This window comes from Lycorma delicatula, chromosome 2 (genome assembly GCF_047948215.1).
Source record: "Lycorma delicatula isolate Av1 chromosome 2, ASM4794821v1, whole genome shotgun sequence".
Lineage (NCBI taxonomy): Eukaryota > Metazoa > Arthropoda > Insecta > Hemiptera > Fulgoridae > Lycorma > Lycorma delicatula.
Window position 1 is genome coordinate 148,204,398 of NC_134456.1, and position 12,075 is coordinate 148,216,472.

A 12,075-nucleotide genomic window follows, 5' to 3' on the forward strand; every position below is an offset into this window, starting at 1 on the left:
GAACTCTCATACCCAGTAACATATGTAATAAAAAATATAAAGATTACAATCTACTATTGGACTTTATGGACTATGAGAAAGCATTTAGTAATATAAGATAATGTACCACAGACAGACAATGATTAAATCAGGATAAAGTTATAGAATTAACATGAATGGTTTACATATTAAGGTTACAATCATCAGCATTATAGTCTGAGATGTCAAAGACAAATCTAAAAATGAAAAATAAAAGAATGAGGCTGGAGATTATCATTAAGCATTATCATTTGTAATGGGCAAATTAAATTCATGTAGGATCAGCTCAAATAAATCACTTTAGTTTTAAAGATTGAAAAGGTATGAGATACTGAAACTGTTGGATGCATTGACGAAAGTAGTAGTAGGATTAAAAATAAAAGGCAAATAAAAAAAAAAAAAAAAAATGAAAATAAAGCATTCACCCATGAGTCAATGAAATAACTAAATACAACCAATCATGCGTGCTTATGAAAGAAAATATATATGTACATGACAGGGTTTAACGATCAGTTAATTAGGGGGTTAGGGTCGTACGGAATAGAACAATAAAGGACTGGTGTCCATATGAGGATAAGAAAAACATAATACAATAATAATAATAATAATAATAATTTGTAAATGTTGGAAAATAAAAATTGACCTAAAAAAAGATGGAAGAACTTGTAAGGATCCTACATCAAAAAATAATAATTCATTGACTGGAAAGTAAGAAATAATGATTTAAACAGAATGAAATAATTTCATTAAAGCATTAAAAACTGATTAACTAGATTGTTTTTACTATTCTTTACCATCATCCAATAGTTTGACAGAGTACAACTTTTTAAAAAGTTTATTATAAAATAAATATTTAATAAAATGATATACTTTTATGGCAGTAAATGTTGAAAAAACCTTAAAAGTCAATATTTTATAAAACAATATTAACTAACACAACACATGTGCAATACATTGCGTATAAATACATGTTAAAAAAATTAAATCATTAAAAATTATACCTATGATTAAATTAAAAGATTTCTACCATACACTATATGGTAACATACAATATGAGATAGTCTATGTGAGTTGTAAGTGCTGGAGTTATTAAAACTTGAATTAGACATTCAGAACGGTACTCTAATCAGTCACTGATGTTCGACTGTCTAAATTTTTCTAACTGGCTTGTAAAATTTTCTGCAGTTTTTAAAACCTTTTTCTGTAAAAAGGTTGACACTTAACATTTACTTTTGTATGATGCCTAACATTAATTAATTGAATCTTAAGATGAGACTTAATGTAAAGTTTTTTTCAGCTTTGGAAAGCAACGAATCAATGCTGTTATTCAACTTTGAATAAATTTGTAAACTTCCACAGGACTTGCGATCATAAAATGAGATTTTGAGGTAATATACAAAACAATTTTACTCAAACACTTGATCAAAAGTTATCACAGGGATAACAATTTTCTGTTCTAAAAGTATCACAACCCTCTTACACACTGTTTTGCCTTCACAGCTTTTTGTATCTTTAATCATTGAATGATCTTCATATATACAGAACGTCCTTAGAGGTACTGGCTAAATTTCAAGGATCTGATTTAGGAGATTAAAACAAACAAAAGAGTTTATATAAAAAATGACCTTGCTTGCTTCATTTTCCTGTCCAGCATTTTGTGTTTTTTCAATAATTTATGTATTAAGAATGGATTGAGATATTTTAATATCTTGATAGATGTTCAGTACATGTTCCCAACATCCATAAAATAAATAAGTTTGATAATTCCAAAATACCGCCCATTTAAATTTTTTAATCACTTAAAAATGTTAGCGTTATCAAATTATATTTTATTCAATAAAATTAAAAAATATTAAGCCTTTTATTGTAAACAAAATAGCATATCATTTGTTGATATTTGGCTGAAATTGTAAAAGTTGATTGCAAGAATTATGCAGTCTGATAATTTTGAATCTGTTTTCCCACTTAATTTATGCAATCCACTAAAACAATTTCAGCCAAACCTCAACTGTCTATAAACTGATTTAACCTAAAGTGTCATATTGTTCACAATAAAAGAATTAACATTTGATCTAATAAAATATAATTCAATTAAACCAATATTTATGATGCTATTAATATTAACAATTTTAATGATGCCATTTCGGAATTTTTAATGTAAAGTTTTCAATTTATTTTGTAGATTTTGTTGGAACAAGTACACCAAATTTCATTAAAATATCTCAATCGGTTTAAAAATACACATTTTTATTGAAAAACAAAATGGCAGACAGAGGGAAAATGAAGTAAGGTAACATTCATTCACAAACGTTTTTGTTTATTTTGATGTCCTGAAACAGTCCCTTAAGTTTGGTTGATACCTTCCTGGAGTGTTGGCCAAACCCCCCTGAGTTTGCTCCCTGGAGTGTTATGTTTAGCCCAAGACACCCTACAGTACATATACAGCACAAACTATATTCTCCAGGGATATGTATCTTTGTAGAAATAATCCCCATTGTTATTATCATTGCCATTGTTATTATCAGAACAATGAACGTAGACCAGTACTTCAAAAAATGTTACAAAAAAATTAAATTAAGAAATGAACTATATTAAATATTGCAATAAATAATGGCTAAAGTGGTAAAATAATCATCATTTTAAATTAAGAATGATAAACAAATTTAGAAACAATAACACACTGACAGCTTTAATAATGATAAAAATATAAATAACAATTATCAGTATTATGTTACAATACACAATTATGTTGTAAAAATAACCACTATATTTAATTAAAATAAATATAAATAAACAAATCTGTAACACTATTTTTATAAAATAATAAAAATAAAACTAATAAACATGATAGTAATGGAATTTGCAAAATAAAATGTAATGATTGTGATTATGTTTACGTAGCTAATAAATAGAACACTTAAAATCTGATTAAGTGTTTAATTCTCTACTTTTTATAGCGTGGTTATAAAAAACTGCGCTTTAGTATAACAAAAGTTCTTATTTAGTTATTTAAAATCACAGACTTTTAAATCAAATGGATTTAGTAATAGGAGGGATATTCAACACTATTTTTGAACAGTGTTCCTTCAAAATCTCAACATGGCATAATTGTTTGGCTAAATGTATTCCAGCTTTAGCCTAATTTTCAACCCCATCAAACAAGGTATCATGATTTTTTTTTCATAGTAAGTTTTATATTTTTTTTTTTTTAGCTTGTTGAAAACAACATTGCATCAAATCAAGATAATTATTTAATTTATTTTCTGAAGTATATATATATATATATATATATATATATATATATATATATATATACATATGCATATACATATGCTATATATGACATTGAGGGAGAGTGGTTCACCAATTGTGGTGGTACATATACATACCTAAATATCAAAATGGATTTGACTTTTGGCAAGTTGATGAGAAAAATCCTCATAAAGTAATACTTGATTAATATTTATCACATTAGTGAATTCCATCTCACCTCTTTAGATATTAAAAATCAATTCCTTATGGTTAAATTTTCGGTTTAAGATTCCGTGTTTATCCTCCAAAAAACACATTATATCAAGATCAACTGACTTCTCATGCCACAAAAAAAAATATTACTATAATAAAACTTGTCCAATTATGTATTGGAGAAAATAATTAGAAAATATAAAGAAGAAAAAAATTAAAACATAATTCGCTTAGGATAAAAAAAAAACAAAATTTAGAAATAGAATGCTAAAGTTTCAAAGATGATTTTGCCTTCTAGAAGAAGATTTGACACAAAAACAAATAGAAATCTTTAAAAAAATTGATTCATTCAGAAAAAAAATTAAAAGTTTATTTTAATTACATATAAAAAAAAGAAAAAAGCAAAACAGAAGGGCCTAGAATTATAAAATAAAAACAACACATGAAAATTTTTGAAGTGATCCATGTCAGCTACAATAAACTTCATAAAATACTATTTACCAGTAAAGGTGTAAAGAGAGTCAGAAAGCTCTTGTCATTCTACAGTAATATGTATTCACATCTCTGTAATGTAATATAAATACAGCGATGAATACAAAACAAAAATATTATTTGGTAATTACGTTTATGTAACTCTTATTATGTTTAAATAAAGTAAACAATGCATCAGGTGAACTAATTAATTCAATACAAATAAACTAATTGATGTAACCTTGACAGAAATTTTTACCGAAGAGTAAATGTTTGAAGGTCATGTCATTTATATATACTGAATGTTTCATTGCAAATATAACAAAATTATGAAAATAATGTGAAAAGTCTATCAATTTTTTTTTTACTTTTTTTCTTGGAGTAGGAAATGTAAAAAACAAAATGTATACTAATACATAAGTATTGGGTTTAATAAATACTAATATGAATGAATTTTATGAAATGCAACACAGAAAATTATGTAACTATATGGAGCCTCTCACTGACATTGCTTAACATTTATGTTGAAGATATGATATGGAATTAGAAATAATTAGCAGTTTTGCTGACGAAAAGGCAATTCTAGCTGATGGACACGTGCTTCAAACATTGTTAACGCGCTAAAAGAGTATGGAATGAAAATAAATATAGGAATAACTAAAGTAATGGAAGTAAACGACAAAAAGGATTTAATGATATGAATAAGTAAAGGAAGAATAGAAAAAGTAAAAAATTCACTTTAATGACAGAACATTTAATTTAGGGGACTACAGTGACAGAGAACTGGAGGAGCAGAATGGAAATAAAATGGAAGAATAGCAATGGTAAAAGGAGCCTTCAGAAAGAAGAAATTATTATTATTGAAAGTCTAGACTTAGTGTTAAGGAAGAGGTTGGTCAAATGCTATGTATGGAGGCCATCTTGCTATGGCCATCTTGTATGGAGGAAATAATAAACAGGATTAATTAAGAAAGAGTACTTATACAGGAAGTATACAAAAAAAAGAAAAGGTTAGAACATGTGATTAGAGTAAATGGATACAGAAATGGTATGGAGACAGCAGTAATAAAAGGGCCCTGGTGCCAAAACACCAGATGATATTCTAGAAATGAATTAGTCATTTGTACAAATAACTAAATAAAAACTTAAAGAGATTCCGAATTAAAGTTTTAAGTTCAAGAGAATTTGTAGTAGAATAAAATTACTTTTAAAATATTAATAATACAAACTTTAAAAATTAAACTAAACAACTATTTCGTCCATTTTTTTTAATCTTAAAATTACAAAAAAAGAGCCAAATTACGAAAAAACCATCCACCAATTTACTAACCATTAATTGGTTAGGATACTGCAACTTATAAAATGATTGAAGAAATTTATTTATTTTTTTAAAGTATATTTTATTTTATTTTTATTTTCCCTTTTGGTCATGATGGACTACATTTTTTCAACTAATTCACTTTTCAGTTTCCTTTTCTTCCACATCTTCATCATTTTCCAATGTTTTTCATTTCTTTCTTCTGTCTAGAAATACTTCTTTTGTTGTTTTTGTTTTCTGTTGGGAACCTATGATGTTTTGCAAAATTTCTATCAATGGTTTATGTTCTGTGATTCTTACTATGTTATTTTCAGTTCTTCCATGTTTTTCAGTTTCTCTGATCCAGTTGTTTTTGATGTGTAGATTTTTAATGTGTGCAGTAACCTGTTTGCAAGCGTTTTAGGATTTACTACTTAACTCGCTTTAGGATGAATAATCAAATCTTGCAACTGCTATATCTTTTGATCTATCGTATGAAAATCAATGAAATTTGGTACACGTATGTAACTTCGATGTGTAAAAATAAATATTTTTACTTTTTAAAAGCTTTTATTTTTAGTCTTAAAAAAAAAATTACAAAAATATATTTGATTACATATAAAAAATTATTTTTTAAAAAAGCTTTTATTTAACTAATATTAATATTAATATTAATAAAAAAAATGAAACAAATTAGAAAAACCCTCTATAAAGTAAAAAATAAAAATAAAATCAAATTGAGAATTTTAAACAAAAAATATAATATATTAACAAATATAAAAATGCACTGAAAAGTAAAAAATAAATTATATAAATATCTAATAAATAACCAATAAATAATGTAATAATTATTAAATGTTAATGTTAATATTAATAATAGTTAAATTAAAGCTTTTTTAAAAAAATAATTTTTTATATGTAATCAAATATATTTTTGTAATTTTTTTTTTAAGACTAAAAATAAAAGCTTTTAAAAAGTAAAAATATTTATTTTTACACATCGAAGTTACATACGTGTACCAAATTTCATTGATTTTCATACGATAGATCAAAAGATATAGCAGTTGCAAGATTTGATTATTCATCCTAAAGCGAGTTAAGTAGTAAATCCTAAAACGCTTGCAAACAGGTTACTGCACACATTAAAAATCTACACATCAAAAACAACTGGATCAGAGAAACTGAAAAACATGGATTGTAATTTTTTTTTGTATTTTTTCTGATTACATCCAGTACATATATATATATTTTTTAAATTTAGATACATCTTACACACTATACCTTGCCCACTATAGCTAATTACAAAAAAACTTAATAAAAAAAAAATACATAGATACTTGTAATGAGAAAGCTCTAATGTTCTCTAGAACATTACGGGTATGTCGTTTTTTTTTTATCTTAATTTTCTACAATTTTACATGAAAATGATTTGAATATCAAACACTACCAGCTATGCTATAATAATCTAATACTATGTAAAGATTGCAATAAAAAAAAATCATCAATACAGACAATGTACTTTATAGTTAAGAATATCTTCCACTTGTTCATAATTAGAAACACCTATGACAGAGGAACTTCCTCTACAAAATGAAATAAAAATCAGTTCACTTGGTAAACAGTAATGCTTTAATATTAAAATGAAGAAATGAAATCTATCAAAAAATTATCTTTTTTTTAAAGGATAAGAATGCTAACGACGATATTTTTTTAAAGGAAACCATTCGATTTTCATTTATTAACAATAATAGTGAATATTATGATAAATCAAGGTGTAAAATCACCATTTATAAGCAATGGATATTTTATATTACACGCTTCAACTCCATTATTTCCTTATCAAGTAATTCACTATTACTTTTATATCAAATTTATACAAACTGTATTATAAAAAGTTCATGATGGTCTGTTCATTTTTATTCAATGTAAATTTTAAATTTATATTTTCTTATAAATACATCAAGCGTAACTCAAAACATATTAAGAATTGACATTATCTATGTACAAGTAACTAATTAGTTTATTATCTCCTAGTAACTATTGTATAAAAAAATTTCAGTGACTGCACACAAGGCCATAAGCAATTTTATTCACAATTAACTACACGAATTAGTTCTACTAAGAATCCAGTAACAAACAGTTAAATTAAAAGGTATAACAGAAATTACCTTTACCTAAAAAACTTAATGTTACAGTCGTACCTATCAATAAATCCGCTTTTTACAATAAAAACAAAAATCTAATGGAATTAAATATTAAAGTTTGGTCAAAATACTTTCAGAAATAAAATAAAAAATTTCAAGAATTTTCAAGAAAAACCAAGAGGAAAAAAGAAAAGAAAATATTCCAAAAAAGGGGGAGATGAAGTTGGTCAAAGAATAAAAGAGTACTGGCAGAAAATAAAATAAATTGCAAAATATAGTTATTTTTAATGCGATACATAGATGGTCAAAATGAAAAAAAGTAAATAAATAAATTAGGATATAGAATAAATGGATATGTTTAATAGTTAAGTTTTAGGAATACATCATTATGATGAAACTCTTGATTGACAATAGAGAGAAAGGACAATTTTACATTAAAAAAAAAAAAAAATGTTTAATGAATGATTAAATTCAATACAAATATGGCAATAAAATAAAATAAATCAGAATTATTTTAAGTATTTGAGCTATATATTTTGATTCATCTAAAAAAAAAACAGATTTGAGTTTTAGATTTAGAATAATATGTGGTCCACGAGACAGACACCTCCAGTTTTTATACAACCTATTGTTTTTTATGCAATTTTAGAGAAAAATGTCCCCATACCACTAAGACCCAATAAAGAATCACTGTCAAACATTTCCAGCATGAAGCAGAAGATGGAACTAGGGCAATGGCTTATGCAATTCTCATGGTATCTATCCAAGGAATAATGACACAGACTGTATATGATCAGGAAATTTACTTTCTTACCCAGGACTTTTTTATTAATAAATAATTGAAGTACGAATAAAATATTAATTAAAACACAAGTAAATATTTTGGAGTTAAAATAAGGATTGATTCACAAATTAGCTGTTAGGTAATTCTACTATATATTTTCTATTTTGCACTACTTATTCACTGTAATTGAAAACAGATGTCAATATGTTATGGATAAATTAGATCCCCTTTAGAATTTTCTTCAACATGAATAATAATACTAACATAATATTAACTTCAGAGCATCAGAAAAAAATTATGCCAAAGGAAGCGGCATATTTAAAAAAAAAAAAATTATTTTTTTCAGTAATTTGCTCCAACAATCTAAATAACCTTAAATCTCTTTAGTTTTAAGAAATCTCTATAAGTAAAATAATTTCCTTTAATGTCCTGCTATTTAATGAACAACCATTTTCAAGTGAATAAATCTAACTGTAGTGAAAATTGAATCGGATGTTAGTCATACCCATTTATAATAAAAATATGTTAACTTTCCTATACAGAATCACTGTTTTCTTCTGTAATAAAGTTTAAACAACTATAATAAAGACTTAGGTGGTTGACCAGCAATCAAACATGATTCATTTAAAAATGTAAAAAATTATTTGCAACTCACTTTTCAAATTTTGTGGAATATTTTCTTCAAAAATATCTTTTTGGAGCTAATTATGTGCTCCTTAATGAGTAGAGTTCTAGCAACTTAACTGATAATGGCCCCCCTCATCTTAAAAAGGATGAATATAAAATAAATATATAGCCGTTAGTATATATCTGAATATTATTTTACTATATATAAATATATACAAGCATTGTAATAAAAAAAAAATCAATCTTTTACAATCACTTTATATAAACAGTAAACACTGAATTTCATCAAAAAGAACTTAAACAAAGAGGCATAACTTTGATCAAATTTGTTTTTTAACTATATACTGCAAGATATTTCTAACATTTTTAAAATGTTGGAACCATTAACAAGAGTGTCAGATCACTACAAGTCTATGAAGTTATACAAGTAACTCTTAATAGATATTCTGTCTGCAAAAGTAGCATCAGTGTTATATGAAACTGATATTTAAAAATAATTTTTAATATTTAAAAAACAATTAATTACGATCTTCACATGCAGTTTAAATTTGGAAGTTAGATATGATTATATCTTCATACAAAGATTGCATTAGATACTTTTTAAGATTAGATATTATTTTTTGTTTATCAGTTATTAACTTAACTAATAATGCTGCAGTTTAACTGAAACAAACTGAATTAAACCATAGAGATAAAAAAAAACTAATGCACTCATCAGTACAGGTTTATTAATTTGGATAACATCACTACCACATTTTCTTCTCTTACAGAAAAACATTTAAGAGTGAATATTTTTTTTTCCTTAATTACATTTCTTCATGTTTTTCTTATGTTTTTGTTCATGGCAGTAAGTGGTGAAAATTATTTTTAAACTTTTTAAAATAAAAAATGAACCAAATTTAATTTTCTTATGAGTCACTGAAGATGTCTGTAAGTGTGATTGAGAAAATATTATGAATAAATTTTGAAAATGTTATATTTATTAAATTTATTATTTATTTTTTATCATTTATAATTTAAAATAATTGTCAATAAAATTGAAACAGCATGTAATTAAATTAACCAAACTAATGAATGGCTGTAGTTCGCTTGTACATTGATCTTGTTCAGTAAAATAAATTTATTGCATTTTTTTATTTAAAACTTGTGCTGATTAGAGAATACATTAGACTGAATGACAGATATGTGATGAAATTAAACCATATCCCTTATATATTGTCAGCTATATATAAGTAATAACTTTAAGTTTCCTTAAATTTTGTATTTTATAGGTACCATGTGTTTATACTTCCAACAACAAATGACTTGCAGTTACACAAAGTAAAACATAATTAAATCAGTTAACATATTTCTGTTATACTCTTAAACATTACAACGTAATAAAATGTAAAACATTAATACATGTAACAAATAAATATATATATATATTTATTTGTTACATGTATTAATATATATATATACATATAAATTTAAAAAAAATAATAATACTAATAAACAAACTATTCAAGGAAAGTGGTTAAAAATAAAAATAACTGTAATTAATTTGATTAACAGCGTACATGAATATTATTAACAAACTACTTTCACATAAGCTTAAATCCTAACCTCAAACAACATTTTTAGGTTAATTCTGAAATTAACCAAGGAATATGTAGATAAAGCAGCAATTATAATACAACATTTTTCAGGAACTTAACATGTAATTTTCATAAATATATAGACGGATTCCATCTACAAAGAATATATCAATAAGTTAGTCAAGTCAACATAACCCCCATAAAACACACGACTCGTGTAAAAACAAAACCAAATTAATTTTTATTTTGCGAACCACCAGTTTATAAGGTCTACTAAACTACGTTACAAACACTGTACAAATCCTATTATTATAAATATTATTAGTACTCACCTAACAAACGTTCCAAATCATGAGTTGTTTTTGAATTGTTAACCATTTCAAGTATCACATCCACGATTTAAAACTATTTTTCGGTATTAAAAATTAAAGCATTACATGAAAATTAACGATATTTATTACACATACCAACTACACGGGTTTAAAATTTACTCCGAAACTGTACGTAACTAACGTCATGCCACACATTTAAGTCCCCCACCACTTCTGTCCTTGCAGGTTTATAACTTGCACAATCACAACTAACTAGTTGTAATAGGTACTAGAAAAAACACAAAAGTGCAGAATTTAATATTTAGCCAGTACTCATCAAATTTAATAAATTAATGTATTCAATTAAATAATAACAAAAAATTTACTACATCAGTTTCAGATGAAAATTAACCTAGTGAAATTAATCATACCAAAAAGTAGTTGCATAAATGCAAAACTAATTATTTTCTAGTAAAAAACTTTCTTATTTCTGTTTTTACCTTCTTCAAATCCTTCATAATAATTGTTGTTTTCTTGAGAACTCCAGGAAATTTAAAAAACTATACTCAGAGACAATTCAAACTATTTCAAAAAGACTCTGATTTATGTTAGGAACAGCTTCTGCAATTTTCATTTCACAAACTTTATGTATTTCAGATAATTTACTCATAGTGTTTACACCAGGTGGTCAACATATGTAAATAATAGAATATTTTTAAATTAAAAAAATTTGTTTTTTCCTAATGTGTACATAGCAATCTATTCAACTAATGAACAATAAGCAACTCCCTTCCATGACCCAGTGAGATGAGAATGGTATTTATGATATGTAAATGAGATGTAGTCTTGTACAGACTGAGACTGACCATTATTGAGACATGTGCAATTATTTATTATTTTTTTTTACTGAACTCTAAGGAAACTTTTTAAGTATTATGTATTTTGCTCTAAGATCTGTACTAGATTGTGATCTTACAAGGGTGTATAATAACGATCATGTGAAAATAAAGAACATGCAATTTTCCAGGAAAGCCTTTTCTATTTTTCAACATAATCTCCTTTTAAATTACACAATTAGTGTGACAATGTTTGAGTCTTTTGATTCCATCTTATAAAATGATATCGAAGTCTTAAAATAGGAAGAAATTTTGGCAATAATTTCATAATTTTGTAAATATCTCTTTCCAGGAAATCACTTCTTTACACTTGGAAACAGATAATAGTACTTATCACCTGATAAGTCTTTGAATACTAGATAGTGGATCGGTATCCAAAGAACATCGGTATGTTCTTTGGTGGTTGGGTTTCAATTAACCACACATCTCTGGAATGGTTGACCTGTGATGACTGTACAAGATTACATTTCATTTATATTCATACA

At 25.6% G+C, this 12,075-nt stretch overlaps 1 protein-coding gene across 3 annotated transcripts in view; it reads right to left on the reverse strand.

Moving 5' to 3' along the window:
• The window catches only part of ATP8A (ATPase phospholipid transporting 8A1), a 453,786-nt gene extending 442,868 nt beyond the window's left edge, over positions 1 to 10,918 (reverse strand). Inside the window, exon 1 of one of the 3 annotated variants that reach the window (XM_075356440.1) lies at positions 10,716 to 10,918. In XM_075356440.1, coding sequence (XP_075212555.1) covers positions 10,716 to 10,761 — 46 coding nt within the window. In that variant the 5' untranslated portion in view covers positions 10,762 to 10,918. The remainder of the gene's footprint in view (positions 1 to 10,715) is intronic. The other 2 variants (XM_075356443.1, XM_075356434.1) reach the window with 2 other exon arrangements.
• Between the last annotated feature and the right edge of the window lie 1,157 nt (positions 10,919 to 12,075).